This window comes from Neohortaea acidophila, assembly GCF_010093505.1.
Source record: "Neohortaea acidophila strain CBS 113389 unplaced genomic scaffold BDY17scaffold_4, whole genome shotgun sequence".
In the NCBI taxonomy this organism is placed as follows: domain Eukaryota; kingdom Fungi; phylum Ascomycota; class Dothideomycetes; order Mycosphaerellales; family Teratosphaeriaceae; genus Neohortaea; species Neohortaea acidophila.
The window spans coordinates 1,844,765-1,869,376 of record NW_022985513.1 but is presented as its reverse complement, the minus strand read 5'-3'; the positions used below and the strand labels follow the sequence as shown (position 1 = coordinate 1,869,376).

General features: G+C 56.5%; 12 protein-coding genes across 12 annotated transcripts; 4 read left to right on the top strand and 8 right to left on the bottom strand.

The window, feature by feature from the left end:
* Nucleotides 1-232: 232 nt before the first annotated feature.
* Nucleotides 233-1,425, bottom strand: BDY17DRAFT_296137 (short-chain alcohol dehydrogenase-like protein). The gene is made up of 4 exons (XM_033733411.1): nucleotides 1,274-1,425; nucleotides 1,165-1,223; nucleotides 936-1,101; nucleotides 233-867 (listed from the first exon to the last, which is right to left on the bottom strand). The coding sequence occupies exons 1-4, from the start codon at nucleotides 1,284-1,286 to the stop codon at nucleotides 407-409; spliced, it is 699 nt and encodes a 232-aa protein (XP_033591257.1). The 5' UTR covers nucleotides 1,287-1,425; the 3' UTR covers nucleotides 233-406.
* Nucleotides 1,426-2,775, top strand: BDY17DRAFT_353086 (glutathione S-transferase). The gene is made up of 2 exons (XM_033738230.1): nucleotides 1,426-2,238; nucleotides 2,298-2,775. The coding sequence occupies exons 1-2, from the start codon at nucleotides 1,905-1,907 to the stop codon at nucleotides 2,681-2,683; spliced, it is 720 nt and encodes a 239-aa protein (XP_033591256.1). The 5' UTR covers nucleotides 1,426-1,904; the 3' UTR covers nucleotides 2,684-2,775.
* Nucleotides 2,776-2,836: 61 nt separating this feature from the next.
* On the bottom strand, nucleotides 2,837-4,375 carry BDY17DRAFT_249183 (ergosterol biosynthesis ERG4/ERG24; the record flags this gene model as incomplete). The annotated part of the gene is made up of 5 exons (XM_033730958.1): nucleotides 2,837-3,357; nucleotides 3,420-3,574; nucleotides 3,624-3,709; nucleotides 3,783-3,792; nucleotides 3,834-4,375. 5 exons carry the CDS (start codon nucleotides 4,373-4,375, stop codon nucleotides 2,837-2,839), a joined length of 1,314 nt encoding a protein of 437 aa, XP_033591255.1.
* Nucleotides 4,376-4,580: 205 nt separating this feature from the next.
* BDY17DRAFT_133463 (nmrA family protein) lies at nucleotides 4,581-5,568 on the bottom strand. Its single transcript, XM_033729440.1, has one exon. The coding sequence runs from the start codon at nucleotides 5,389-5,391 to the stop codon at nucleotides 4,735-4,737; it is 657 nt and encodes a 218-aa protein (XP_033591254.1). The 5' UTR covers nucleotides 5,392-5,568; the 3' UTR covers nucleotides 4,581-4,734.
* Nucleotides 5,569-7,356: 1,788 nt separating this feature from the next.
* BDY17DRAFT_296131 (uncharacterized protein) lies at nucleotides 7,357-8,505 on the top strand. Its single transcript, XM_033733410.1, has one exon. It carries the CDS (start codon nucleotides 7,596-7,598, stop codon nucleotides 8,301-8,303), a length of 708 nt encoding a protein of 235 aa, XP_033591253.1. The 5' UTR covers nucleotides 7,357-7,595; the 3' UTR covers nucleotides 8,304-8,505.
* On the bottom strand, nucleotides 8,506-9,683 carry BDY17DRAFT_296130 (uncharacterized protein). The gene has a single exon (XM_033733409.1). The coding sequence runs from the start codon at nucleotides 9,625-9,627 to the stop codon at nucleotides 8,602-8,604; it is 1,026 nt and encodes a 341-aa protein (XP_033591252.1). The 5' UTR covers nucleotides 9,628-9,683; the 3' UTR covers nucleotides 8,506-8,601.
* A 134-nt stretch (nucleotides 9,684-9,817) lies between these two features.
* On the top strand, nucleotides 9,818-11,204 carry BDY17DRAFT_279378 (uncharacterized protein). The gene has a single exon (XM_033732025.1). The coding sequence runs from the start codon at nucleotides 10,116-10,118 to the stop codon at nucleotides 11,151-11,153; it is 1,038 nt and encodes a 345-aa protein (XP_033591251.1). The 5' UTR covers nucleotides 9,818-10,115; the 3' UTR covers nucleotides 11,154-11,204.
* A 164-nt stretch (nucleotides 11,205-11,368) lies between these two features.
* BDY17DRAFT_296128 (uncharacterized protein) lies at nucleotides 11,369-13,234 on the top strand. Its single transcript, XM_033733408.1, has 2 exons — nucleotides 11,369-12,724; nucleotides 12,783-13,234. Exons 1-2 carry the CDS (start codon nucleotides 11,580-11,582, stop codon nucleotides 13,114-13,116), a joined length of 1,479 nt encoding a protein of 492 aa, XP_033591250.1. The 5' UTR covers nucleotides 11,369-11,579; the 3' UTR covers nucleotides 13,117-13,234.
* Nucleotides 13,235-13,495: 261 nt separating this feature from the next.
* On the bottom strand, nucleotides 13,496-15,891 carry BDY17DRAFT_296126 (MFS transporter). Its single transcript, XM_033733407.1, has 3 exons — nucleotides 15,395-15,891; nucleotides 14,195-15,336; nucleotides 13,496-14,134 (listed from the first exon to the last, which is right to left on the bottom strand). Exons 1-3 carry the CDS (start codon nucleotides 15,753-15,755, stop codon nucleotides 13,967-13,969), a joined length of 1,671 nt encoding a protein of 556 aa, XP_033591249.1. The 5' UTR covers nucleotides 15,756-15,891; the 3' UTR covers nucleotides 13,496-13,966.
* A 1,556-nt stretch (nucleotides 15,892-17,447) lies between these two features.
* On the bottom strand, nucleotides 17,448-18,283 carry BDY17DRAFT_133284 (uncharacterized protein). The gene has a single exon (XM_033729438.1). It carries the CDS (start codon nucleotides 18,089-18,091, stop codon nucleotides 17,591-17,593), a length of 501 nt encoding a protein of 166 aa, XP_033591248.1. The 5' UTR covers nucleotides 18,092-18,283; the 3' UTR covers nucleotides 17,448-17,590.
* Nucleotides 18,284-18,475: 192 nt separating this feature from the next.
* On the bottom strand, nucleotides 18,476-20,471 carry BDY17DRAFT_323514 (putative arylsulfatase; the record flags this gene model as incomplete). The annotated part of the gene is made up of 2 exons (XM_033737027.1): nucleotides 18,476-20,328; nucleotides 20,396-20,471. 2 exons carry the CDS (start codon nucleotides 20,469-20,471, stop codon nucleotides 18,476-18,478), a joined length of 1,929 nt encoding a protein of 642 aa, XP_033591247.1.
* Nucleotides 20,472-21,683: 1,212 nt separating this feature from the next.
* BDY17DRAFT_296122 (uncharacterized protein) lies at nucleotides 21,684-23,466 on the bottom strand. Its single transcript, XM_033733406.1, has one exon. It carries the CDS (start codon nucleotides 22,995-22,997, stop codon nucleotides 21,912-21,914), a length of 1,086 nt encoding a protein of 361 aa, XP_033591246.1. The 5' UTR covers nucleotides 22,998-23,466; the 3' UTR covers nucleotides 21,684-21,911.
* Nucleotides 23,467-24,612: the final 1,146 nt, after the last annotated feature.

Here is a 24,612-nt window from a genome sequence, read left to right as displayed (position 1 = left end):
AGGAAGCAGGATTGGCGTGGAGGATTGGAGAGTGGTGTCTTGTTTTCTTTCTTTTTGCTTGCTTCACCCGGCGCAGGCCAAGCTCTCTCAGCTCGAGCAGGGCCTACAATGCGCGCGGTGAGAAGCTTCTCTGTTTTTGCTTTTGATGCAGAACTCACAGATGGGTTCTGCGACATAGCTCATGCTCATGCTCAGGCTTCTACTACATAGCCCAGGCAGGTAGCTTTTACTACTCATGACGAAGTGTCAACCCCCTTGCTTCCTTCCATTCCTCATCGTACGCGAAAGATATGCCTCGCTAACTTCACATGGACGCTGCCATCTTCGGATACTGTATCTATCGTCCAGCCTCGAACGAGTATATCTGAGCTACGACTAAGCCACAGCAACGCACAACCCGTCCCCCTCACCACGGCAACTCCATCCCCTCCCGATGCCAAAACTTGCCCGTATCCTCCATCCCCTTCCCCTTCACAATCTTCCACAACCCCTCCGCCGCAACCTCCGGCTCCACAACCCCCGGAATCTTCCAAATCATCTCGCTCAAATTCGTCTTCGTAAACCCCGGATGCAGCATAAACACAATCACCTCATGCTCCTTCAAATCCACGGCGAAAGATTTGAAGAAGCTGTTGACGGCCGTTTTGGAGGCGCGGTAGCCGTAGTAGCCGCCGGAGGTGTTGTCAGCGATGGAGCCGACGCGGGAGGAGACGACGCCGAGTCTGCGCGGTGCCGGGGCGGCGAGCAGGTTGGGGGTTAGGGCTTGGGTGAGGAGGACGGGGCCGTACGTGTTGACTTTGAACTGCTTTTCAATGATTTGCAGGTTGGTTGTTTCGCGGCTGTCGTGCTCGGGGTCGATCATGATTCCTGTTGTCATCAGGTCAGTTCAGGGTCCGCGGGTTGCTTGCGCCATTTGGCTGAGGATGAGAGCTGACCGGCGATGTTGAGTAGTAAGTCTACCGGCTCATCTCCAATGCTTTGCTTGAATTTCTCAATCGATTCCACGCTCGTCACGTCTACTTGTGCGGTCGTGCATTTTGATCCCTTCAAGGACTGGAGCTTCTCCCCGTCGGTTGCATCAAGAGCATACAATTTGTATCCCTGGCGAGCCCGATGAGATCAGCATTCGGCGTGAGGATCTATCTTCCAACGGCAGAGCCATACCTCTTTCAGCAGAATTTTGGCCCATTCATAGCCTATGCCAGAGTTGCACCCGGTGAGGACTGTGCCAGTCAGTGGAATCCGCACTCTGGCACCAGCAAATTACACGAACCGGCGGTCGGCATATTTGCTACTCAAAAGGCGTGAGGTCACAGCAGACTGTGTTACGAGAGGATCCGGGAAAGGTCTGCAGAGCTCCTTTGCAGCTCCGGCATCAACAAGCAACCTCCAAAACAAGGCAAGGGGTTGAAGGTGGGGGATACAACGCAAAAGTACCCTCATAGAGGTACCTGCACGGTACCGGAGCATGCCCCGCACCCCGCATCTTGCGGAGTGTACATGGCGGTACCTCGACCACCTCGAAGTGGGGTAATGCGACAGCCCCTCTATTCACGTGTTCGACTTGGCGCCCATACGCCCCAATCCAGCTTGGTGCTCGCCAGCATCCTTCGAGCTATCGCCTGGAACGTCCAATGGTTGTTCAGATTCGGGATATGGCTGACGCCTCCGGATCGACGGGGCCTCCGAATGCAGGCTGGTTGCGTGGGATCTGCCCTCTCTGGATTGCACTCGCCCGGCCGAGACCAAGCTCGCCTGCACCCCGCAAGGCAGATGCGAGCTCTACCGACCATGGCGGACGGCTCATATATTAAGACGCCGCGGGGAAGCCATCCGCCGGACAGAAAGCAACTGCTCATCCACTTCTACCATCCTCGCACGAACGACACGCACATCCCTCCAACATGGTCCTCACAGTCTACGGCTACCTCCCCGCCTGGGACCTCCCCGACATCAGCCCCTACGTGACGAAACTCGTCTTCTGGCTGAAAATCACCAAGACGCCGTTCGAGTACAAGAGCGAGGACCTGTCGATTCTCGACAAGAACGCGCCGCACGGCAAGCTGCCGTACATTATCGACGATGACGGGACCAAAGTCGCCGACTCGAACCGCATCATCAAGTACCTCGAGCAGAAGTCGGGCCACTCGCTTGATGCGGACTTGTCGGCCTCGGACAAGGCGGTTTGTCTGGCCTTTGAGCGAATGATTGGCGAGCATGCTTATTTCAGCGGGATTCGTACGTTTCCCTTCCACACGCTCCCAATCTGACGACCACTTCTAACCTCCTTCCTCCAGTCGAACCCCGCTGGCGCCAAGACAGCGGCTGGAAGACGTACATCCCCTTCATAGTGCAAGGCGCCGAAGTCACGAAACCCCTGCAAGACTTCCTCGACGCCTTCCGCGAGCGCATCCTCGCCGGCTTCAACGGCCAAGGCATGGGGCGGCGCGACACGGCGACCGTGTTGGAGCTGTACAAAGACGACATCGATGCTATTGCCGACTTCCTCGGCGACAAGGAGTACTTTTTCGACAGCAAGGTGCGCAACATTGATGCGATGGCGTATGGGATGTTGCGCCATTTCCACGATCAGCCGCAGAAGTGGGAGGGGACGGGGTATTTGGAGGGGAAGAAGAATTTGATGGGGTATTTGGAGAGGATGAGGAAGGAGTTTGGGATGTGATAGAGAGGAGTCGAGGGCTTGTATGCGAGGTTTGCCGTAGGACGTAGGGTAGGTAGCATGGCTGCATACGCGAGAATATCCCCGATCTCGAGTCTCTTCCGCTCAGTTCTCCCGACCGCGACATCCTCGACTCACATCCACCTAGAAGATGAATCAATACACCCCCGGCACCAGCCTCCACGGCACCTTCTCACAATACTCTGCCCAAAACGCCCCATACTTCGCCCGACACCGCCTCTCGTCCCTCCCACACCGATGCCACAACAGCACCCCCATAAAAAAGAAATACGTCCAAGGCAGCACATGCGTCACGCCACACGTCGCACACATAGCCGCCGCAAGCAGCAGATCGGCGAAATAGTTCGCATGCCGGACGACGCCCCACCATCCCGAGGTGAGAAGGATAGTGTGGTGCACTTGCCAGTCGGAGGTAGAGTAGGAAGCTCGTATGAACGTAGCTGGTCGGCCCCAGAGGCGCGCTGCGCCGTTGTGGGTGCGCACGTGGTCGCGTTGGTGATTGGCGGAGCGGAAGATGGCGTAGGCTGTCAGGCCTGTTGCGAGAATTGCGAGGGTGTGGAGCGGGGTGAGGTGTATTGGGTTGCGGGCGAGGTATTGGGCTTGCAGGGTGTAGGTTGTTGGGAGGAAGGTGGTGTCGCCCCAGGCTAGCATGAAACCTGGGGAGAGGGACAAGGTCAGCGATTCGACGGACACTGTTTGGGTGGGTAGAGGGAGCTACCGAAGTGGTCGTGGGAGATGTCGATTGTTCTCGTGTACCAGTTTTCGTTGATGAAGAAGTCGACGACGTAGAGGGTTTGCAGGGCGATGACGAGGAGCATTGGATTGGTCACGTATCCGAGTCGTTCACGTTGGTATGCGGCCCACGAGAAGTTGCTGTGAGGCGTCAGCGCGCCTTAGACGACATCTGTACGGAATGACTGACATCAATGTCCAGGCTACAATACCCGGTCGGCCATTGTGGAAGAACTTGAGATCATAGTGTTTCCCAATCCTCGGATTCAGTTCGACCTAACAGAGCCGTCAACAACCACGATCGAGAAAGCGAGAGAAGTCTAAGCTTACGCCTGCCTAAAGATCAAACATCCAAGAGCCTGTTCATACACTCAGCTTTCCTCGTACGAAGCAGATCTACGGGTGTTGCTCACCGCTGATCTTGCAATCCTCACGATAAGTCGGACACCAATACCCTTTCAGTGGAGCAAGGACTGCCAACGCAAAGCCATACGCATTAGCAGCGACGAGTAGTCCCTGCCAATGCTTCGCGATACTCGCCGGATCCAAAAGACCAAGAAGGGCCCCAGCTAGGAAAGCAATATGCGTGATGTACCACGCCGTCAGTCCATTCGTTGTGTACGACAACTGATGTCCGCCAGGGGTGCGTTGGCCCAAGCATTTCGGCCCAGGTAGATAGCTGTACAGGAGCGATTGGAGAGCGAGCCACGCCGTGTAGCCGAGTGCTGCTTGATAGGATGGGTGTGGAGAGTATTCTTGAACGAAGGTGATGGGGCCTTTGGACATGAGCGCGCGGAGGGTGGTCGTGAGAGATGCGTCGAAATACTCCAGTGCTATCCAGTCGAGGTGGACCCAGAGAGGTGCAGACACTACCATGAAGAGGGCGCCGATACTGGTAGTTAGCCCGGCCTTGCTTGCGCGGCCCCAGGTGACTTGTCTCATCGGCATTTCATTCGTGGACTTCGGTTCGGCCGATGGTTTCGGGTATGCCATTGGGGGCAATGGCGATGTCGCTATGATTTTGATGTGATATTCAGGAATAACAGGAGAGGAAAGTATCACAACGAGAAAGAGAGAGACGGGAGAGGGAGAAGAGCTTCAGACGGTCATTTGCGATGTGGCGTACATTGTTGAACACCAATGTCGACGCTGATGCTCCTCAGATGTGACCATCGATCTTTCTGTATTCCTGCACTTGTCCAAACAAGGAAGTGGTCATCGGCCGATATGCAGAGGCAAGTGCATCTAGCTCGTTGGAGTCAGCATGTCGGCGGATTCAGTCGTGCCTTCCATTCTCTTCCTCAGGCTTTCACGTAGTGGCTAAAGTCGCTCGTATGAATAGCAGCAGACTCCCTGATAAGACGATGGCTATACTCAGCACAATCGCGAAAGACTCCAATGCTGGGACTGGTGGTTGAGCGCTGCAGCGTGCCTTTCGACGGCCCATCGCCAATGATGCCCGCGCGATGCACAATCCATTCGATGTCTGTGGCCTCCGTTGCGAGATACACCATCACGGCTTCGTTATCTTCGTGCTGGCCTCTAAACGATGAGATGAAGAAAGTCCTGAAGACCCAGATGGACCAGGGGGTGTAACCGTTGTAGGGTTTGCTGAGACCACCAGCTTGGTAGAGGAAGCGTTTGACGCCGTGTTGCCGCATGGCCGGGACCAATTGCTTGACGAAAGCGGTGTCAATTTTCGACACGCTCTGGGCGTGCTTGTCGCCGAGCATGGAGACGACGTAGTCCGCGCCTCGCACTAGCTCGTCGAGGTTGGGTGCGTCGGTGATGGAGCCTTGGTGTACTTCGAGATTGGGGTCGGATTGGGCAGCGCCGAGTTTTGCCGGGTCTCGGACGAGGGCACGCACGCGATGGCCGTCTTGGAGGGCTTGGGCGACGAAGTGTTTGCCCGTACCGCCGGTAGCGCCGAAGACGAGAAATGTCGACCGCTGAGCCATGTTGGACGTTTGGATGGAGGATGAAAGCTGGGGTGATATCAATCAGGGGCAGAAGGCCGGATGGTACCGCAGTTGATGCGAGGACGGCGTGTATTACTGGACATTGCGAGACTGGCAGGACGAGGGCAACATTTATAGCCAAAGCCTTCGGTGAACATGATGGGGAGGTAGAATGCATCACGAATATTATGACGCCGTGAGGCTGGCCCTAACCCCATCTCGTATGCAAATCGGCCGCGCATTCCTCCGCCACGTTATGGGCGTCCGTAGACACTTCATCTCCAGCCAATCACCTTACCTCCGTTCATCGCAACGACATCCCTCGGACGGCGAATCCTGCCGAATGGCGGAAGACCCAACTTCTCGGTTAACGCACCTACCTGTCCTACAAGTACAGCTCGATGGTGGTGGGCGGGCATGGAGGGACATCGAGATGCAAACGCCGTGTTCCAGTCTGCACGGCTCGCAGCGTCTCGATGATTGGCCGCGGTGCAAGAGTTCCCCGGCCCTACCTCCTGCAATGGCTCGCTATGTCCGCAATCGATCAGAGACGACATGAGAGGCTGACTTATTTCTGAGTTGGGCCCCAATCTCTGCCAGCCTGCAATGACTGCACAGGGTCAACGGGAGACCTCTTGACACTCTGCGCTCGATGCAATCCCCATGGTCACCGCAAATCCAGGCTGTTCGCTGGGGCCACCTCCTCGATCGACTACAGCGAGGGACTTCATGCTTCACATGACTCTCCGCAATGGTTTGCACTGTCTCGCGTCAGGTCTTTATGCCTCCTCTCTTCCAAGCACAATGAGTCTCTGCCGCTCATGCTACAACTCAATTCACTTCACAACCTTCTTGCACAAGAACGAGTATTTCGTGCTGCACGGATCCGCGTATGAGTAGACTCATTCTTCCTCTCTCTCACCCTCTCCTCAGTTCAGTCACTTCACTCGACTTTATCACGTGCGCAGGCAAGCATGAGGCTGCTCATCTGACCCTCTTCTTCCTATGGCGAGCGTTTGATCAAGGCCTTACACTACATTTCCACCATCTCTGACCTTTTCATTCTTTCCCACCTTCGAATCTCAATCTCTGTGAAGCAACACTTCTCTTTTATCCTCAGTCAAGGCGTTACAGCTCTCTCAGAGCTTGCAGAGCACTGATAACGTCCTCTCATCCTGCTTCTCGAAGAGCCTCAACTCTATCCACCACCACCAATCAACAAGTCAACTTCGAAAACGTTCACACGTCACCAGAGTCGTTCAGTCACTCTTCAAGTGCACGAAACAAGCGTCTCGGACCATCCCTAGACTTGCACTTCTTCCCTTCCCAAAATTTAGGCCTCAATTGCTGCTCTGACTTCATTCCACGACAGGCGGGTCAGTGGAGATTTGCAAAGCGGATACTCCTGCAACATCAAACGGCCGATAGCTCAAGGACCCAACCTCAGGTCAGCAATGAGCGAAACACTCATGGAGACAGTCACGGAGGAAACGCCGTTCGATCTGGATATGGGTGAAGATCCACTCGAGCCAGAAATGGAAGGTCCGTTCGAGCTAGACATCGACGACGCAATACTCGATGCGGCAATGGAACATGCAATCGAGCCAGCAATGGAGGACGCAGTCGAGCCGGCAGTAGAAGATCCAATCGAGCAACCACTGGATGACGATCCACCCATCGAGCCACCAGCGGAAGATCCACCCGTCGAAGCTCCCGTTGACGACGGCATGAGTTACAGAAACAGACGTGGCGTCTACAAAATCGAGAAATACCGGTCCTGCGAAGTCATCATCATCGACCAAATCCGCCGAGATGATGCTACAAACTCAGAGCTGCTGAAGCACTACAAGATGAACGAGAAAGTGGCCCGATTCTTTCGCAAGTATACCAACTATCGAGTCCGCGTCCTGCGATTCCCAGAAGGCAGCAGACCGAGAGACTGGGACCAGTTCTGGAAGGGCAAGCTGCGCGAGAAGCGCGAGGGCGATTTGCTCGTCCTCTACTTCCATGGCCGAGCGCGCGGACTCGGAGACAAATGGGAATGGTATGTATACGCTGCCCACTTCACATCGCAGTCATAGTGCAACTAATCAATCTCAAACAGGTTACTGAGGGCCCATCCCCGCGGCGCAGTAAGCGCTTACAACCTCGTGCACAAAATCAACCGCACCCATGCAGACTGCCTCCTTATTCTCGACTGCTGGATGCCAACCCGCGCCCTGAAATGGAAGCGCAAAGTCGCAACGCACGGCAACACGGAAATCTTCAGCAAAGGCGAAACAGTCCCCAACGCCCGCGGCAACGTCCCCGCTATCGACGGAACCTTCAGCAAAGCTCTAATCAAGAGTTCTCGTGAGTACTTCGACCTCGTCCGTCAGGGTGTCTTCAAGGCTCCAATGTCAATCCTCGAGGTCATGAAGACCGCTGCTGTTGCGCGCAATCCCCGCCGCGTGTGGTTAAATGCTCCGAGACACCCGTACAAGGAAAAGATTACGAGGATCAAACTCCTGCCGTGGAAGATTAGGGAGAGTGGAAAGCTGGAGTTTTTCCGCTACCACGTGCAGGAGCTGGAGGAGAGGTTCTGTGGATACAGAGAGCTTTCGAAGGAGCCTACTCCCCAGGCTGGAGGCGCTGATGAGCAAGGGGAAGATGAAACGATGGATGATGGGGGCGCCGAGGCGGATGATGAAGGTGTGGTGGCGGATGTGATGGAGGAAGGAGAGGAGGAGGGCGAGAAGCTGGAAGCTGGGAGTCAGGGCGACGACAACAAGAATGACGATGATGATGGCGACGGCAACGCGAGCGATCATGATGGTGGCGGTCTCTTCGTGTCACAACGCGGTGTGTTGCAACGCGGTGTGTCACAAGGCGGGGAACCACTGACTCCCAAGTCACCGAGCCCAGAGTTCTGAGGGTGGGCGGGCTTGAAGGCGTTCGACAACGGAAAACGACGATTGCGACACAGCAGAAGACGCACATGGCGCGGAAAGGCATTGAGAGAAGTGGTCTCATCTTCGACTCACACGGCAGAGCAAGGAGACTCTGACTCATCAGATGGGCGATTCGGCATTTTGCGGGGGCACGAGAGGAACCACTCAGGCGGAACATCGGAGCCTTGTATTTTAATGAGCGAGAAGGCTGCTGCAGTGTTTACCTAGTTAAAACAGCTGAATCCCAGTCCCAGGACCAGACCGTTAATGCATCACGCTGCTAGATGTCGTTTCCGTACACACAGAGCTGCACACCACCGGCTTCATTCGAAGTCGACATGCCCTCGTCCAACAGAGACTTGACCATCGTAGCACAAGGCTCCGTGCTCTTCATCGTCCGAATGAGCTCCTCAGCGAATTGAGGACTCACAGCTCCTCCGACAGTAGCATGGCGAACGCCTCTCAAGTAGCTGAAAGGCTCCAAGATGTCCTGCAAGTCTTTCGATGAATCCGTAGTACCTCTACCACGCTGGGGCTGCGAGCTCTCGAGCACAATACTGATCTTCGCGAGGCGCCGGTCAGCATCCGTTTCATCGCCTGAGTCTTGCTGGCCGGCTCCAAGCGCAATTGCAAGCCGCTGCACTTGTCTCTTGAGTCCGTGGATGAGCCCTTTGCCCCCGACGTTGAACTTGATCATCCCCATGTAGCTATCCACGTGATCGACGTACACCACCACCCGCTTGATCAGTCGCATGTACTGCTGTGGCAGAATCTCCAGGAAAGTGTAGCTTTTGTACGGGGCGAGACCGCTCGGCAGGAGCCAGCGGTAGCGCCATTGGATGCCTCGGTAGGTTATGAATAGGAGAAAAGTGTTGCGTCCGTACACAAGCTCGGCACATTCGTCGTGAAGCTGCTTGCAGACGGACATGACGTTAATGTTGCCCCGTTGCCAAACGACATTGCTGGCTGTTGCTTGAGTCGTGTCTCCGGTAGGGACGGGCATGCCTCTTGCTCCGCGGTTCCTGACGGCCGAGAAGTTCCGAACGTGTTCGCTAAGTCGGCCGGAGTCCTTGAATTCCTGGGTGTGCGGCAGCAGGAAGCTTAGAATGTGTTGCCGTAACTCCAATGGCAGTCTCATGAGCGGAAACTTGGGTTTGTCTGCTTCTGGCGAGCGAGAGCGGCGTTCGAGTTCATCGAAAGATTCATGGCGGTAGACTGCCGGCGTCGTTGTCTCTGTGACGATGGTCGGCGCGGCAAAATGCGGAGAGACGTAGTAGTCTCGACAATTGAAGTGGCCATGATCCATGACGGTATCCAAGATGACGCTTCAATGGACCACGATAGAAAGCGCACAGATGAGGAGCGGTGTACACTTCACCCCCGACTCGGTATCAAGCACAGCTTCCTAAAACGCGCTAGCCGCCACACTAGCGGCGGCTGGGGATGTTTTAGAGTTGGGGGCGTGCTTGACCTCATCCGACTCATCGCCTCCTTCCCTTCCCTTCCCTCTTACGCACGACGATGATACCCTCGTCTACGATCGCCCGAGACGGGCAGGCGATGTTGCCCACTTCCCATCACGACGGACATGCTCCTCACTCCGATAGCCCCAACGGTGGGGTCGACGCATATTAGTCCTCGCCTTCACCGCCCGGCAGCCTCCGTTGTCCGGCCTTGAGTCTGATCTCGTATCAAGACACTAGAAGGAGTGGGAGTGCTGATTTGTCGGGGAGTCTTGTGGTACGAGGAGGGCTGTGACAAAAGCCGAATCGCATCTCTTTTTGCATCGCCAGGATGTATCTCGACACTCTTCCCACCGAGATCGTCACCCAGGTCTTCCTTTCTCTACCGACCGTTTCATCGGTACATGCCCTTGCTTCGACCTGCCATCGATTCCACTACGTCTACCGGTCGTCCAAGAAGCTCATTATCCTCAACCAAGCCGCCGAAGCCGAGTTTGGACCCCTCGACGATGCTGTCCAATTGATCTCCCACAACGCATCTCAGCCCGCTCACGTGCACCGTGACGTGCCTCTCTCCGACGCTCTTCTCCAGCAGATACTCAAAGTCGGCCGTGTTGCGCAGCGCTGGGAAGAGATATATCAATTGCGGAAGTGGAAGAACGACTTTGCCAACCGCCGGCTGCTCACCAACTCCGAGCGCTACCTGTTCCGACGCGCTCTCTACAGGCTCTGGCTGTTCACAAAGGCCTTTCACAACCCAACGCACGTGCGGACCTGCCGTTGCATCCCCGAGGTCGTGCGCGAGCGCGCAGCTCTCTTGCACAATTTCTCCACTGTCGAGCTGGCCGAAATGCTCGACGCGCACCGCATCATGCGAGACCTTGTCGCCAACACCATCTGCCCTTCTAACGGCAAAATCCGACATCAATTCCAAAAGCGCTTCCCGGAATCCAACCATCAGATCCTGTTCAACATCCATCTGAACTACCCGCCCGCGCCATCCACCTTCGTCCCCGACTTTGGCTTCTACAATTCCGCATACGGCTCTTCGAGGTATAACAGCCGCCTGCAGCCATCACGCTGGCACGAACCCGGAAGTGAAGGCTGGGGTGACGACATTAGCCATTACTACGTGGTTGAGGATATGATGAAGCTGGATCCCGCACAATTGTTGCTTCTCCGGGATGAGTGTCAGCTGAAGCGGCAAGTGGACGCATATGTGAAGGAAGTGGTCGGCGACTGGTTTGTCAATAATGGAGAGACGTTCAGCGAGACGTTGAAGTTTGTGCTTGCGCAGCGTGGGTGGGAGGTGGAGGAGGTCAAGGGTGCTGTGGAGGATGGAGAGATGGATGTTGCGATCGTAGATTAATCATTGATAGACCGTAGATTGATCTGTCTTGCTATACTCCGTCACTGTACCATACCTCCGCTTGTGGATCACAATCCTCCGATCCTGATTTGTATTGTTTCGCAGGACAGAGTGCTGTATCCAGTTTGAAGACCCTGAGTTTGGCGGGAGCTGGCGAATTTCCCGATTGGGCAACCTCGCTGAAATTCAGTGCAGTCACCGCCAAAACGAGTCACACAACCCATTGCTCATTCCGCCCACTACCAGCATTGTACACCTCCCTTGCGCCACCGTTAGCAGAAGCTCTCTGTGTTCGACTTACCCATCCACATTCACAGCCACATCGGCCGGCAAACACAACCGCACACCGCCTTCCAAATCACACGCACCCACCGAGCTCTCTCCCACCGGGCTTGAGCCTTATTGACCCATTGAACACTCGCCAAGATGCTGGACGTAAACGACTTTATCAAGGAGCGAGGCGGTGATCCAGCCAAGATCAAGGAGTCACAACGAAAACGGCATGCGCCCGAAGCAGTGGTGGACGAGGTGATTGCCATGTTCGAAGACCACCGCAAAACGCAGTACGAGGCGGCAACAGACATGGGCGCGAAGATCAACAAAGTCAAGAAAGACATGGGCGAGAACAAGAAGAAAAAGGGCGACCCGGAGGAGTTCAAGTCGCTGATGGCGCAAAAGGATGCGCTGGAGAAGGAGAAGAAGGAGCTGGAGGAGCTGGCGCTGCAGAAATACGCGGCGCTGATGAAGAAGGTGAAGGGCATAGGCAACTACGTGCACGCCTCCGTGCCGGTGTCGGACGACGAGGCGAACAACGAGCTCGTGCGCACGTGGACGCCCGAGGGCACGAAGGTGGAGAAGAAGGACTGCCTCTCACACCACGAGGTGCTCACGCGCCTCGCGGGCTACGACCCCGAGCGCGGCGTCAAAATCGTCGGCCACAGAGGCTACTGTCTCACGGGGTACGGGCTGTTCCTCAACCTCGCGCTCGTCAACTACGGCCTCGAATTCCTCTTCAACAAGGGCTACTCGCCCAACCAGCCGCCGTTCTTCATGCTGCGCGACCAGATGGCCAAGACGGCGCAGCTGGAGCAATTCGACGAAGAGCTGTACAAAGTGACGGAGAAGGAGAACGATCCGGCGAGCGACAAGTACCTCATCGCCACCTCGGAACAGCCCATCTCGGCGCTGCACGAGGGCGAATGGCTCAACGACAAAGACCTGCCGATCAAGTACGCCGGGTACAGCACGTGTTTCCGCAAGGAGGCCGGCTCGCACGGCAAAGACGCCTGGGGCATTTTCCGCGTGCACCAGTTTGAGAAGATTGAGCAGTTTGTCTTTTGCAAGCCGGAGGACAGCTGGAAGCATTTCGACGAGATGATCGGGACGTCGGAGGAGTTTTACAAGAGCCTCAACCTGCCGTATCGCGTGGTGGGGATTGTGTCGGGCGCGTTGAACAATGCTGCGGCGAAGAAGTACGATTTGGAAGCCTGGTTCCCCTTTCAGGGCGAGTACAAGGAGCTGGTGTCCTGCTCAAACTGCACCGATTACCAAACGAGAGAGCTCGAGATTCGGTAAGCCCTCCCAAAGCCCCTCAACATCCCTATCTGATTCTAACACAAATTCCCGCAGCTTCGGCCAAAAAAAGCAAACCGACGCCTCCTTCCAAAAATCCTACTGCCACGCCCTCAACTCCACCCTCTGCGCCACCGAGCGCGCCCTCTGCTGCGTCCTCGAAAACTACCAGCGCGAAGACGGGATCGAGGTCCCGCAAGTCCTGCGCAAGTACATTCCCGGCCAGCCCGAGTTCCTGCCTTACGTGAAGGAGCTGCCGAAAGACTCGACGAGCGTGAAGGCCAAGGGGCGCGCCGCGGGGGATGCGAGGGGCGGGCCGGGGCCGAAGTTGCCTAAGGAGGGGGAGGTGGTGGAGAGGCCTAAGCATAAGGCTGAGGAGGTTAGGTCGTAGGTTGAGATTGGGTGGAGAGGGGTATGTGGTTGACTTTTATCACACCTTCTCAAAAGGTAGAGGTGCCTCTCCCATCCCAAACCCCCCCACTAGAAAAGAACCACTTATCTTCACAACATCCTCCCACCTCCACCTCCCAAAAGAGTAATCTTCTAGACTCCTTCCCAACCTGCAAGTCATATCGCCCGGTGCCAACCACCCCCCACACAGATAAGGCCCGGCGGGGCGCGGTTGACCCCCCGGAATGTTTGGCGTGTTGGCGACTCATGGCAGAGATAAGCTTGAAGGCGATGCGAAAAGTAACCGGAGGGATTGGCTGAGCTTATATAGACGTTCTGTCGCACTATTTGGGAGCTTTCGTTCAACTTTCTTCAAGATGCACTCATGGACGGAGTGCATGCGGCTCACGGGGATGGATGAGTCTCCCGAGGGCCCGGGCGCGGATGACTGACAAAACTTGCACGTGAGGATATGGTCACGTGAGGGATGAATTTACACCGCGCACGATAAGCAAGAGCTGAGAAGACGATCAAAGTGGTTGGAAAATGAGGGGATTCATTTCGTCTCTCTCGCATCTACCTAAGTGCCGAGCATCCATCCACCACTCCCCTTGCAATCACCACAGATCTGCAAAAGGCCACACCTCATTACACACGCACCGAACACCCAGCCAGATAAAAAGCGAGAGAGAGAGGAAAATGAGCGCAGCAAACGACCACAGCGACAGCAACGATACTAAAAGCAGACGACACGACTTCGCATGATTCCGCTCAGCAACACACTCGCTCTCCGAAGCGCGCGGGGGTATAGGGGAGTTTTCTCATGGCGAGGGGCTGTGTGCGTCTCTCTTCTAGTAGGCGGAGCCGCGGCGCTCGACGTCGCCGACGACGGCCTGGTCGAGCTTCTCGCCCTCCTTGATGCCCATTTCGGAGGCGAAGGTGGTGGTGGGCTTCCACTTGGACGAGGTACGCGGGGTGGTCTCCTCGAACATCTTGTCGACTTGCTCGAGGGTGAGGCCCTGTGGATGTCATGTTAGAGAAAAACTCGGAGAGAAGGGGATGAGGGATGCCGCGCTTACCTTGGTCTCGGGAATGAGGAAGTAGGCGTAGATGAAGGCGCCAGTGCACAGAGCGCCCCAGATGAAGAAGACGTTGGACTTGAGGTTGCCCTCGTCCGGCGCGACCATGTAGGGGGTGATGACGGTGATGATAGTGTTCCAGAGCCAGTTGGAGGCGGTGGAGAGGGCGACACCACGGGAGCGGATGGGGAGCGGGAAGATCTCGCCGATGACCACCCACGCGCCCGGACCCCAGGTCATGGCGAACATGAAGATGAAGAGGGCGATGAAGAAGATTTGCGCATCGACGGCGGAGACGTTGTTGGCGCGCGTGGCGCCGTTGACAATGTGGGAGTGGTTGAAGCCGACGGTGTCACCGATGATGCCAACGAGGAACTGGCAGATCAACATGCCCAAGGCACCCCAGACGAGCAACGGGCGACGGCCGAACTTCTCGATGGTGTAGAAAGAGATCGGGGTGGAGCCGACGTTGACGATGGTGAAGGCAAAGGAGGTCAAGAAAACGTTGGAGACGGCGCCGGTGGAGGCAAGGAAGGTGGAGGAGAAGTAGAAGATGAAGTTGACACCGGTCCACTGTTGCATCATCTGCAGCGACGTTCCGAGGATGGTACGGCGGACGTTGGACTTGGCCTCCCAGAGGGAGCCAGTGAAGCAGTTGATCCAGCCTTTGGCCCAGCTGCCGCTGGGGATGATTTGGCGTTCATACTCCTCGTTGGCAATGATTTCGGCGAGTTCGGCCTCGACGAATTCCGAGTCTGCGGGCTGGTCGCGCACGGCGGCGAGGGCAATACGCGCCTTCTCGACACGGCCGCGCTTGACGAAGAAACGGGGCGAGTCGGGGAGGAAGATCAGACCAACACCAAGGATGACACCCCAGACGAATTGGATGGCAATGGGAATGCGGTATTGGTCGCGGTCGGTGCGCTTGGAGGTGGCGTAATCGACGGCAGACGCAAGCATCAGACCGATGGTGATGCAGAATTGGTAGCCGGACACGATGGCACCTCGGAATTTGCGCGGGGCAATCTCGGACATGTACAAGATGACAATGGCGGACTCGAAGCCGACACCGAAACCAGCAATCAGACGACCAGCGACGATGAGACCGATACCAGAGGTTTGGGCGACCTGGAGAATGACACCTGAGGTATGGGGTTAGAAAAAATGCGGAGGAAAGTGGGATACGGCAAGATGACATACCAACGATGTAGATACCGCAGCCAATGATGATGGTCCACTTGCGACCGATGATGTCGGCAAGATCGCCAGCAATGAGGGCGCCGAAGAAAGTACCAGCAGAGAGGATGGAGACGATGAGCGACTGGTTGGGGCCGGTGAGAGTGGTGGCCACGCCATCGGGACGGGTCAGAGGGGTGTTGGGCTGAACGGAGTGGATGAAGTAGTTGTCAGCGGTGACACCGTTGATGTACCCGGAGTCGTAGCCGAAGAAGATACCGCCGAACGACGCGAAGACGCACATCAAGTACGTCTTCCATGTCGTCGGGGCCTCGACGCGGTTGATATCCGACGTCGCGGCGAGGACTGCGCCGCCGCCAGGCATGATTGCGGTTGGCAGTAGTCTAGCTATGCAGAGGGTAGAGGAGAAGGGGGCACGCAAAGCAGATTGCGGGGAGGGGAAGAGAAGACGAGGAAGAGCAACGCGAGGTGGACACGAGACCGGGCGAGGGCGAGGGATGTATTAAAACAATCGTTGCGGGGGTGCGGCGGCGAAGCTAAATTCCGAGGGTCTCCACGGCAGCTGCTGCAGGGCATCTGCAACCCAAGGGGCCGGGGGAGGGCGCCATCTGGTGGTACGTGCCGAGCATGAGGTTCAGCGTGACCGGCCGGCGTCGCGCTAGCGAGCGGGCGTGTGCATCGCCGTGGGGCCCGCGCCGCCAATCGCCAATCACACCCCTGCCCGCCATCGCCTCTCCACCTCCCCAGCTCGGACCCTTTTGTTCGCGTGGTTGCAAGGGCCGAGCAGGGATTGGAGAGAGCTGCCTCGTTGTTGCAGGTGTGTGTGAGTAAGATGAGGGCGCGCGACTTGCCCTCGACGGGCTGAGGACGAGCAGGTGGTGGAGCCGAGGCGAGCGGCACGCCCCCCTGGAGCCTGGGTGTGTGCCCACGTCGCATTCGTTTCCGCCCTCATTAATCATTTCAGCCCGCCTGCCATACAGCGAGCCCGGCCTGGCCAAACACGGCATTTGCAAGCTGGCCCCCGTCGTTGCCGTGGCGCCCAAAGGCACATTCCACACCGGGCAGAATTTTCCCCTCGCTGCTTGGCAGTCAGCTTCGCTTTGTCAAACGGGCGGCATCTGCTAATTTGCACGTTTGGTGTGAGATGAGAGACAGCGATTCTCACGATCGTCGCTCGGCGCTACAAGCCATCTTGGTCTAGACTGTCCGCTACCGGCCCGATTAGGCGCCTGCTCGTCCGCCGTGCCGCCGTCTTTGCTCCACTCCATCGCGTACTGTTGTACTGCACCTACCTAGCTACCCGTGTGGGCGCGCTGTCTCTCTCCTACCGCCAGTACGCTACTGTATACTTGGTCCCCTCTCTCTGCCGAACCGTCGCGCAATCGTCGAGGCAAGCGCGATCGGGCGGCGGAGCGAAGCGATGGGGGCTTGGCGGGTTTTGCCATCGACTCCCCGTCTATGACGATGACAACAATAGCCTCATTATTTACAAATATTTCCCGAACCATGTCAACACACACTCCACGTTGCTGACAGTCTGGAAGTGTGGGCGGGCGAGTGGGGTTGCGTGCGCATCTGGACGGCTCGAAATTACTCCATCACCATCAAGCTTATTACTCAGAACGGCAGGAAGAGTGAGCGTGGGAGATGCGACGTTGTATCGATCGTGTGCTTCACCACCACTCTACCGTTGCATCGCACCGAGCGACACACGCCCCTTCCTAACAACCCCCTTCTCCCGCACTTCCAGAAGAAGCGCGGATGTCACCCTGGGGGCTCCGCTGTATAACGGATGCCACTCTCATCTCCCATCGCTTCCCCAACATTTCTATTGTTGTCTTTGCGCAAGCGATTCTTGGGACGGTAGTCCGGGTGTTCGGCACGCGCACCTCTGCCCTCCCGCGCATCCCCATGCATGCCTAATTTCGATCATTTGACCACGCGCACGGCTCGAAACGGTTCGGCTCGTAACGAGGAGCTGGCGCCCAGGCGGACTTCTGCGGTGATCGACACCCCAAACGCGCTATCGGAGAGCTGTCTGCCCGCATCGAGTAAGTTGTCTACCGTTGCCGGTCTACCGCTGCAGATCTATACACAGTAACAGCGCTGGACAAGGTGGAGGCTTCTGATGAAAGAACTTCCATCGCCACCTCCGCCTCCGCCTCCACCTCCGCGCCCCCCGTGTCAGGTCTTACCGTATCACGCCCGACCGAGGCACATCGAAACGCAGCCGCACAAAAGACTCCACCACCCACCCCGGCGGCGTTTTCGTCCCACATGGGAACCCACTCCGCCGCCCAATCGCCGCCACCACCCGATAGAAGAGCCGACGCCGGCCATTCCGCACCCAAGATTCAAAGCGCAAACATCAACACGCGCAGCCGCGCGATGAAGTAAGGGAAAAAAAAATCGTGATCGCAGCTGATGATGAAAACATTTTCCTTCTTTGCCGTTGCCGCCACTGCCAAAAGGAGTAAATGAGCACGCGCGCGCGCGCGCCCGCTCGTTCCACATACGTGCTCCACACCCCGACGCCAATTCCCACCAGTCCTCCTCGGCCTCACCGATACGATCCACAAGCAATTGCCCACCGTATGCCTTTTCATGCGAAGATCGCTGTCCAAGTTGCGCAAAAGAAGCCATGACAGGTGAGCCGCTGAACAACGAAGCGGCCGACGGTAAGCGTGCGAAACTCGCCATGTCGTCGCCCGTGTGCGGTTTCCTATCTCAGCTCGTGTATTGAAGAAAAATACCTTACACGCTTGGTTCCACTCTCCACTCTTGCCATCCGAAAATCGCCACGTCAAAGCGCGCAAATCCAGATCACTTCCTTGGGGTCGAAAATTGCTCCGCTTTGTTCTGCCACATTTCCTGCACGTGGTACGAGTGGAGTGTGCATGCCAAGCTCGCAGTCTGGAATACGACAAGCCCAATTCGCCAAGGCACCTCGACAGGCATCTCACGGCAATTGGTAATCGTGTCGGGTACGAAGTGGCGAGAACAGGCTGGAACACGGTCGGCAAAGCCCGACCGTCAGTCCTGACTGTATCGTGTACTGTTACCGCACTGTATGCAACAACCTCATCACAACGCCCTGACCTCGCGTGTAAATCTCGGAATCTCCCGCCGAAACTGCTCCGGCGCCTCCCTCGCCCCGTCCTTCCAGTACTCATACTCCATCCACGCATCCTCCGGCATCTGCGCCTCCATCGCCTCCATCCAGTTCCCCAGCGCCGGCGCAAGCGGGATCACGCCCGTCTCCAGCACATACTGATCCCACATTTTGATCATGCGCTCGAGGCGCTGCGGGTCGGCGGCGGCGAGATCGTGCACTTCCCCCGGGTCCTGCGCGAGGTTGTAGAGTTGCCACTTTTCTGGGCCTTTGGGTTTGGGGATGAAGACGATCTTGTAGTCGCCGCAGCGCACGGCCGCGCGGCCGCATGTTTCCCAGCCTGTGATGTGGTCTGCGGGGTGGATGGAGGGGGCGGCGCCGCGGAGGTAGGGGAGCATGCTTCTCCCGCGGACGTTTACTACAGATCGGTTCTGGTAGGTGGGGAAGGGGTGTTGGATGCCTGCCATTTCGAGGATTGTAGGCGTCCAGTCCATGATGGTGCTAAAGGCGTTCGTGATGCTTGCTTTGTCCTTCGTTGCGTTGTTCACGATGCCGGAGCTGAGGGCTTCGCCTTCCGCGGGGAGGGTCATGTTTTTCGGGAACTTGGCGAGCATGGGTACTCGGACGCCGCCTTCGGTCGTGAAGGCTTTGTACAGCCTGCTTGGGGCCGTGGCGGCTTGCGCCCATCGCGGTCCGTACCATATGAAGCTGTTGCCTCGTCCGAGATTCTCCAGAGAGTTGTCGTAGTATTTCTTTAAATGTCCGAGCATACTAGTCGCATGCACAATCGGATACGCCTCGTACGCAGCCCCTTCGGCCCCGTTGTCGCTCATGAAGCAGACCAGTGTGTTGTCCAGCTCGCCCGTCGCCTCGAGGTAATCCACGACCTTGCCCACGTTCGCATCAATCGATTCCACCATCGCGGCAAATACCTCCATAGCTTTGGCGCTCTTTGCCTTCTCCTCCGCACTCATCTCCTCCCACTTCTTCGTCTCATCCGCTACCACGGGATGCGGTTCAATGTCAGCCTTGCACAGCCCCATCTCTTTCATCCGCTGCAGCCTTTTCGCCCTCAAAGCATCCGGCCCATCATCATACATCCCCTTGTAATGCGCAATCAATTCATCGGGCGCCTGGAGCGGCCAGTGCGGAGCAGTGAAAGGCAGATATGCAAAGAACGGCCTCTCATCTCCGCCCTCGTGCCTCTCCTTCAGATATCCCAGCATTTTATCCCCATACCCATCACTACTATACCAACCTGGCGGCAATCCCTTCACATACTCCCCATCCTCCGCATGCAACGCAATAAAGCTCATCGTCATGAACTCCGGAATCTCATCTTCCGGGCCTCCGCCACTCCGCTGCGGCTCATAGCCATAATGGTTACTGCAAGCCGGCAAATGCGCCAGACTCTTCTCAAACCCGCGTTGAGCAGGGAATCGCTCGGGCGTCAAGCCCAAATGCCACTTTCCCGCCATGAGCGTCAGGTACCCATTATCACGCAAGATCTCAGGCAGCGTGACGACTTTTTCATTCAAGTAGCCTTCGTAGCCCGGCATGCCGCGCTGAGGGGCAGTAGACCAGTGCTTGACCTCGCCCTCGCTAGGGGCGTTCTGGTCGCTGCGATTCGTCCACTCGATCAAATTCCCCAGACCGGCGATATGGTGATCAGTACCTGTCAGCAGCATGGCGCGGGAAGGCGAGCAGGCGGCCGCAGCGTAGTAATTTGTCCAGCGCAGGCCATTGGCGGCGAGTTTGTCGAGGTTCGGGGTGCGGATTTCGCCGCCGAAGCAGCTGATGTCGCTGAAGCCTAGATCATCGGCGACTGCATGCCCCGCGGTGTCAGTCTTTCCTTTTTCAAATAGGTGAGAGTCAGATAAAACAGGACTGACGGATAACGAGGAAATTCGGCCGCTTGATGCCCGAGCTGGCGCCAGCGGTTGCGTTTGAAGCCTTTGATGCGCTCATGTTTGTTGGCTATCAGCATTGACTGGAATGAGTGGTTGTAGACGCTGCTTCGCGGTGTTGAATGATGTCTCTGGTGAGATTTGTGGAGGGATGTGGAGGAGCGGATGGAGGATGCGACCTTCTCCACCGGCGCTGAGTAAGGTAATCCCAGCAGCCTTGCGAAAAGTCTATATCAACGACGTCGCATTGTTCGAATACGACGAGCAGCGATAATCGCAGCAAGTCCAGAAAAGAAGACAAAAACTATGTAGTTCGACTCATCTTGATTGAAAAATCACCATCCAACACTCGAACCCCTGACCCTGCGGGCTGGTGGCGAAAAAAGACATCAAAAACGAAACCCTGTTTGAGGTGAAGCGAAACTCAGCTGCGCACATTCATCCCTCGCGGGACTTTCATGGAGCCTGGTTTTGTCTTCTTGGTAGGGCGGCGCCTAGAGTTAGCAGTAATGAGAGAGAGAAAGTAAGGAAAGAAAGAGAGTAAGGAAATCCTCCACCCCCCTTCCGTCCTCCACCATCCTCCGCGCTGACCTATTGGTTAACACTTCAAAGGGGGGAGGGGCACCAACCACTTCAGCCTTTGGTCACGCGCTGAAGTGGAGGGATAAGGTGTGAGAGCGCAGATACAGTTGATATGCTCGTGAAAGATGTGACGAGGTTTAGCCGGAGGCCGGAAGGATGACGACAGCTACAGAAAGCAAAACGCCCGCGCGAGCACACAAATTGGTGGAAAACAATTCAGATGTGATTATTATCTAGCTCGACTCATCCTGATCGAACACTCGAACTCACACCGCAGGGGCAAAACAAACAAAAAAGCGAACTACACCACTCGAACCCGCGACCCCTGAACGGAGCCCAAACAAAACAAATCCACCAAAAAAAGCCAGTCCCTTCTCCTTACAGTTTTCCTCTCCCGGTGGAGGGTTTATTTCTGTGGGGGGACCGAGTGAAACTCCGTTGGCACAACTCACGGCCGCCGCGTCGGCTGGCGTGGAGTCGAATGGTTTGTGGACATCCGCTCAGCGCTGTGGAAACTTTGGTTTTCTCTCTAACCACTTACTTGCGGCTGAAGTGCGGGGACGCGGGAAATGTATATAACCCCTTGGAAGTGCACGCGAGGTTTAGCCGCCGAGCATGTGACTAGCATGTGAAAGGCGTTGCGGCAGGGGGACGTCATTGATGGACTTGGATTGAGGGAGGGCGCGGTATGCAGTTATCATTGTGGCTTTGGGAGACTATATACTCGAGGACTTGCAGAGACCGATGCCTCCGTCTAGTCCATATGCCTCATTGATCTCGTTTGTCACATCACATCGCTCAAATCCCAAGTGTCACATCCATCCCTTTCCCTCAAGACCACCCGCCGCGTTCCAGTGATAGCGGGGCCGCATGCCCGTTGTCCCAAGCCCAGACTCAGCTCTCCAACAGAGCACCATCTCTACGAGCCAAGTATCAACCCAAGCTCCTTCGCCAATTCTTCGTCATGCTCATACTCCCCCAAATCCGCAAAAACATCATCAGGCTCCTCCTGCTGATACAGCATCGGATCGAAAGGTTTCTCGTGGTCATGGATCTTCATCCCCTCCGACTGCTTAACAAGCCCATCGCTTGAGGAATCGAAGCTGTCGCTCATGCTTTGCGCGAATGCGTCGCTGGCCTCGGCGGTTGGAGAGCCAGAGGCGGAGGACATGCTGCTTGATTGAGTGGCGTGCAAAGCGGGCTGCGAGTCGAAAGAATCGAAGTTGGCGTCATTCATGGACGGCGTTACGCCGGCGGTGTCAGTGTAATTGTAGCTGTCGGACGCGCTGCCGTCATGGAAGTTGTCCATGCCGTTGTGGTGATTGTTATGAGAGTTGAACTGGTTCGCGGCAAATTGGACGTGTGCGGGGATCATCTGCATGGCCGGGGAAGTCGGGGCGATCATGTTTGCCGCAGTCATGCCGATGTTGGTCGCGGTGTGCGCAGTAAAGTCAGGCAGCGTGCTGCTGTTGCTGCTGCTGTAGTCCGTCGTGGACATGTGCGCACCCATCATCGGTTGTGTGTTGTAAGTGGGTGGGAAGTGATTGCCGTTTGCCGTCAACCCGTTCTGGAAACGGAGACCTCCGTAGGTGCCGGGTACGTTGAAGAAGCCTGGGTTGTGGGCATTGTAGCTGAAATCCCCCATCATGTTCGCCTCGGGAAGCAGAACGCCGTGGCCATGGTCGTCGTAAGCCGAAAATTCCACTTCTTCCTCCTCATTCATGGCTGCTGGCACGTTGGTGTGCGCACGGTGCTTCTTCGGAGTCTCCTCCGGAGAGAGGGTGACGCCTGACGTGATGGATCTTCCAGTCGTGTGCGAAGATGTTTTCTTCGGTTTGCCCGGAGTGTTGGGAATCGGACTGGAGATGTCTGCCGATTGTCCTGTCACAGCGATGTTCGCATGAGCATGACGATGAGCCCGGTGAGCGAAACCAGCGTTGGCCCTGGCCTTGCCTTGAGTCTGCTTCGAAGATCCGTTCCCCTTGTGCGCCCACTCTGCACGCATAAGTCCTTTGGAGCCCACAGGCGCGAGTGGAATTGCTGCCCAGTCCACCTGCGCTGGAGCGGCGAACTCAGACTCTGGTTGTTCGTAGATGTCATCATTGTGCTCTTCCTGCTTCGCATCGCCGAAGACGTCGTCGTCTGAGAGGTGCTCATTGTAGTTGATCTTCTTGACGGAGCGACGGACGCCGACCTTCTGCTTCTTTGCTGGCGAGCCGAAGCTGGCTTCATCGTCCTCGTCGTCCACAACGCTCACACTCTTCTTCGGCTTGCGCGCGCGCTTCCCGGTGGATTTGGTTTCGATGGAGTCGTCGACAGTGCTTTCGCGGACGTTGTTCTTGGACTTCTTGCGTCCTCCAGCGCTGGCTGACGGCGTTTTGGGAGCAGAATCCTCATCAGTGTCTTCTTTCTTGATGGCTTTGTTCTTGGGCGTGGCGTTCCACAACAGGCCACTTCTCTTTGTCGGCGTATCGACCACCTCATCCTCTTTCTTCGTCTTCTGCTTCTTGCTGACGCTGCGCGCAGGAGTGATGGGCTCGGGAGGAAGCGTTGCCATCTTGCGACGCGCACCCTTCTCCAGCATCTCCGGCACGCGACGTCCCTCGTTTATGCGGTTCTTCGTGACTTTGGCTAGGTGTTGCTTGATTGCCTCGCCACTCAAGAATGGCTCAATCTCGACAGCAACCTTGTCCCATGGAATCGGCGTGCCGAGCCTAGCACACACTTTGTCGACTGTGAGGAGGAGAAGCTGATCCATATCCGCTGTGGTCATGTCAGTGGCAGCCTGGTTGTTATGGCATTCGCGACTCACGGCTCCAGCGGATGAGTCTGCGACCGACGGCGGGCTTGCGCTGTTTCTTCTGGCCGGGCTTCACGTCCTCGCCTGCACCTTCGTCGTACTCGTAGTCATCGTCGGAGGAGTTGTCAGGGTCCATATTGTCTGTAGATGTGAGCTCGTAAGTGTTCAACGAAGAAAGGAGAAGATGTGTGAATGTTGGTGCGCGACCGCAGGTTGAATGTGGTTGCGTGAGTGGGATTGCTGCGCGACAGCGCGAGAGCTCAATGCATTCACCACTTAGCAGTCACAGCGCGCTGCGATGCTTGAGTATGGAGTCTGCGCGAGGAGTGGGTGTGAGAGAGCGCCGAGCTGTTGAACCAACCTGTAGAGTAGGATGATGCTGGTGTAGTGACCAAGCCTGCTGTACTGCTCAAGAGTCTTGCTGGGCCAAAGCAGCAATGCTAGGTATCTGGTGAGTGAGGCAGCATAACACAATGGCAAAGGCCAGCCTCGAGGCAAAGTTGCCGTTAGCGTCGCCAAGGCCAACCACCTGATCCGCAATTAGCTCGTGCAAGTGTTTCGTGTCTTTCCCCTGCATCACTGGATTAGGAAGGAACAGCAGGTGATCAAAGCCATATGTCGAAGAGAAACGGGTGTATCCGGTGAGAGAACTCACTGTAAGATCGCAAGTTGGCATGTGACCGGGCGCGAAGGGAGTCAGGTACGAAAGAGGTGCATCCTTGATCTGGGGGCGTGGTCGCGGGGCTTGGGGGCCAGATCATTCGCGGAGCCTCCTGAAGGAGTGATTGATTGAGCTATCTCTTCAGCTCACCGTCGCAGC

Coding starts and splice junctions, on each gene's coding strand:
- BDY17DRAFT_296137 (XM_033733411.1), bottom strand. Junction 1,102..1,164: donor CCAAAATTCTGCTGAAAGAG/GTATGGCTCTGC, acceptor CGGGCTCGCCAG/GGATACAAATTGTATGCTCT. Junction 868..935: donor CTTACTACTCAACATCGCCG/GTCAGCTCTCAT, acceptor TGATGACAACAG/GAATCATGATCGACCCCGAG.
- BDY17DRAFT_353086 (XM_033738230.1), top strand. CDS start 1,905: ATGGTCCTCACAGTCTACGGCTACCTCCCCGCCTGGGACCTCCCCGAC. Junction 2,239..2,297: donor TGCTTATTTCAGCGGGATTC/GTACGTTTCCCT, acceptor TCCTTCCTCCAG/TCGAACCCCGCTGGCGCCAA.
- BDY17DRAFT_133463 (XM_033729440.1), bottom strand. CDS start 5,391: ATGGCTCAGCGGTCGACATTTCTCGTCTTCGGCGCTACCGGCGGTACG.
- BDY17DRAFT_296131 (XM_033733410.1), top strand. CDS start 7,596: ATGCCAACCCGCGCCCTGAAATGGAAGCGCAAAGTCGCAACGCACGGC.
- BDY17DRAFT_296130 (XM_033733409.1), bottom strand. CDS start 9,627: ATGGATCATGGCCACTTCAATTGTCGAGACTACTACGTCTCTCCGCAT.
- BDY17DRAFT_279378 (XM_033732025.1), top strand. CDS start 10,116: ATGTATCTCGACACTCTTCCCACCGAGATCGTCACCCAGGTCTTCCTT.
- BDY17DRAFT_296128 (XM_033733408.1), top strand. CDS start 11,580: ATGCTGGACGTAAACGACTTTATCAAGGAGCGAGGCGGTGATCCAGCC. Junction 12,725..12,782: donor ACGAGAGAGCTCGAGATTCG/GTAAGCCCTCCC, acceptor AAATTCCCGCAG/CTTCGGCCAAAAAAAGCAAA.
- BDY17DRAFT_296126 (XM_033733407.1), bottom strand. CDS start 15,755: ATGCCTGGCGGCGGCGCAGTCCTCGCCGCGACGTCGGATATCAACCGC. Junction 15,337..15,394: donor CTGCGGTATCTACATCGTTG/GTATGTCATCTT, acceptor CCCATACCTCAG/GTGTCATTCTCCAGGTCGCC. Junction 14,135..14,194: donor TCCTCATTCCCGAGACCAAG/GTAAGCGCGGCA, acceptor TGACATCCACAG/GGCCTCACCCTCGAGCAAGT.
- BDY17DRAFT_133284 (XM_033729438.1), bottom strand. CDS start 18,091: ATGGCGAGTTTCGCACGCTTACCGTCGGCCGCTTCGTTGTTCAGCGGC.
- BDY17DRAFT_296122 (XM_033733406.1), bottom strand. CDS start 22,997: ATGCGTGCAGAGTGGGCGCACAAGGGGAACGGATCTTCGAAGCAGACT.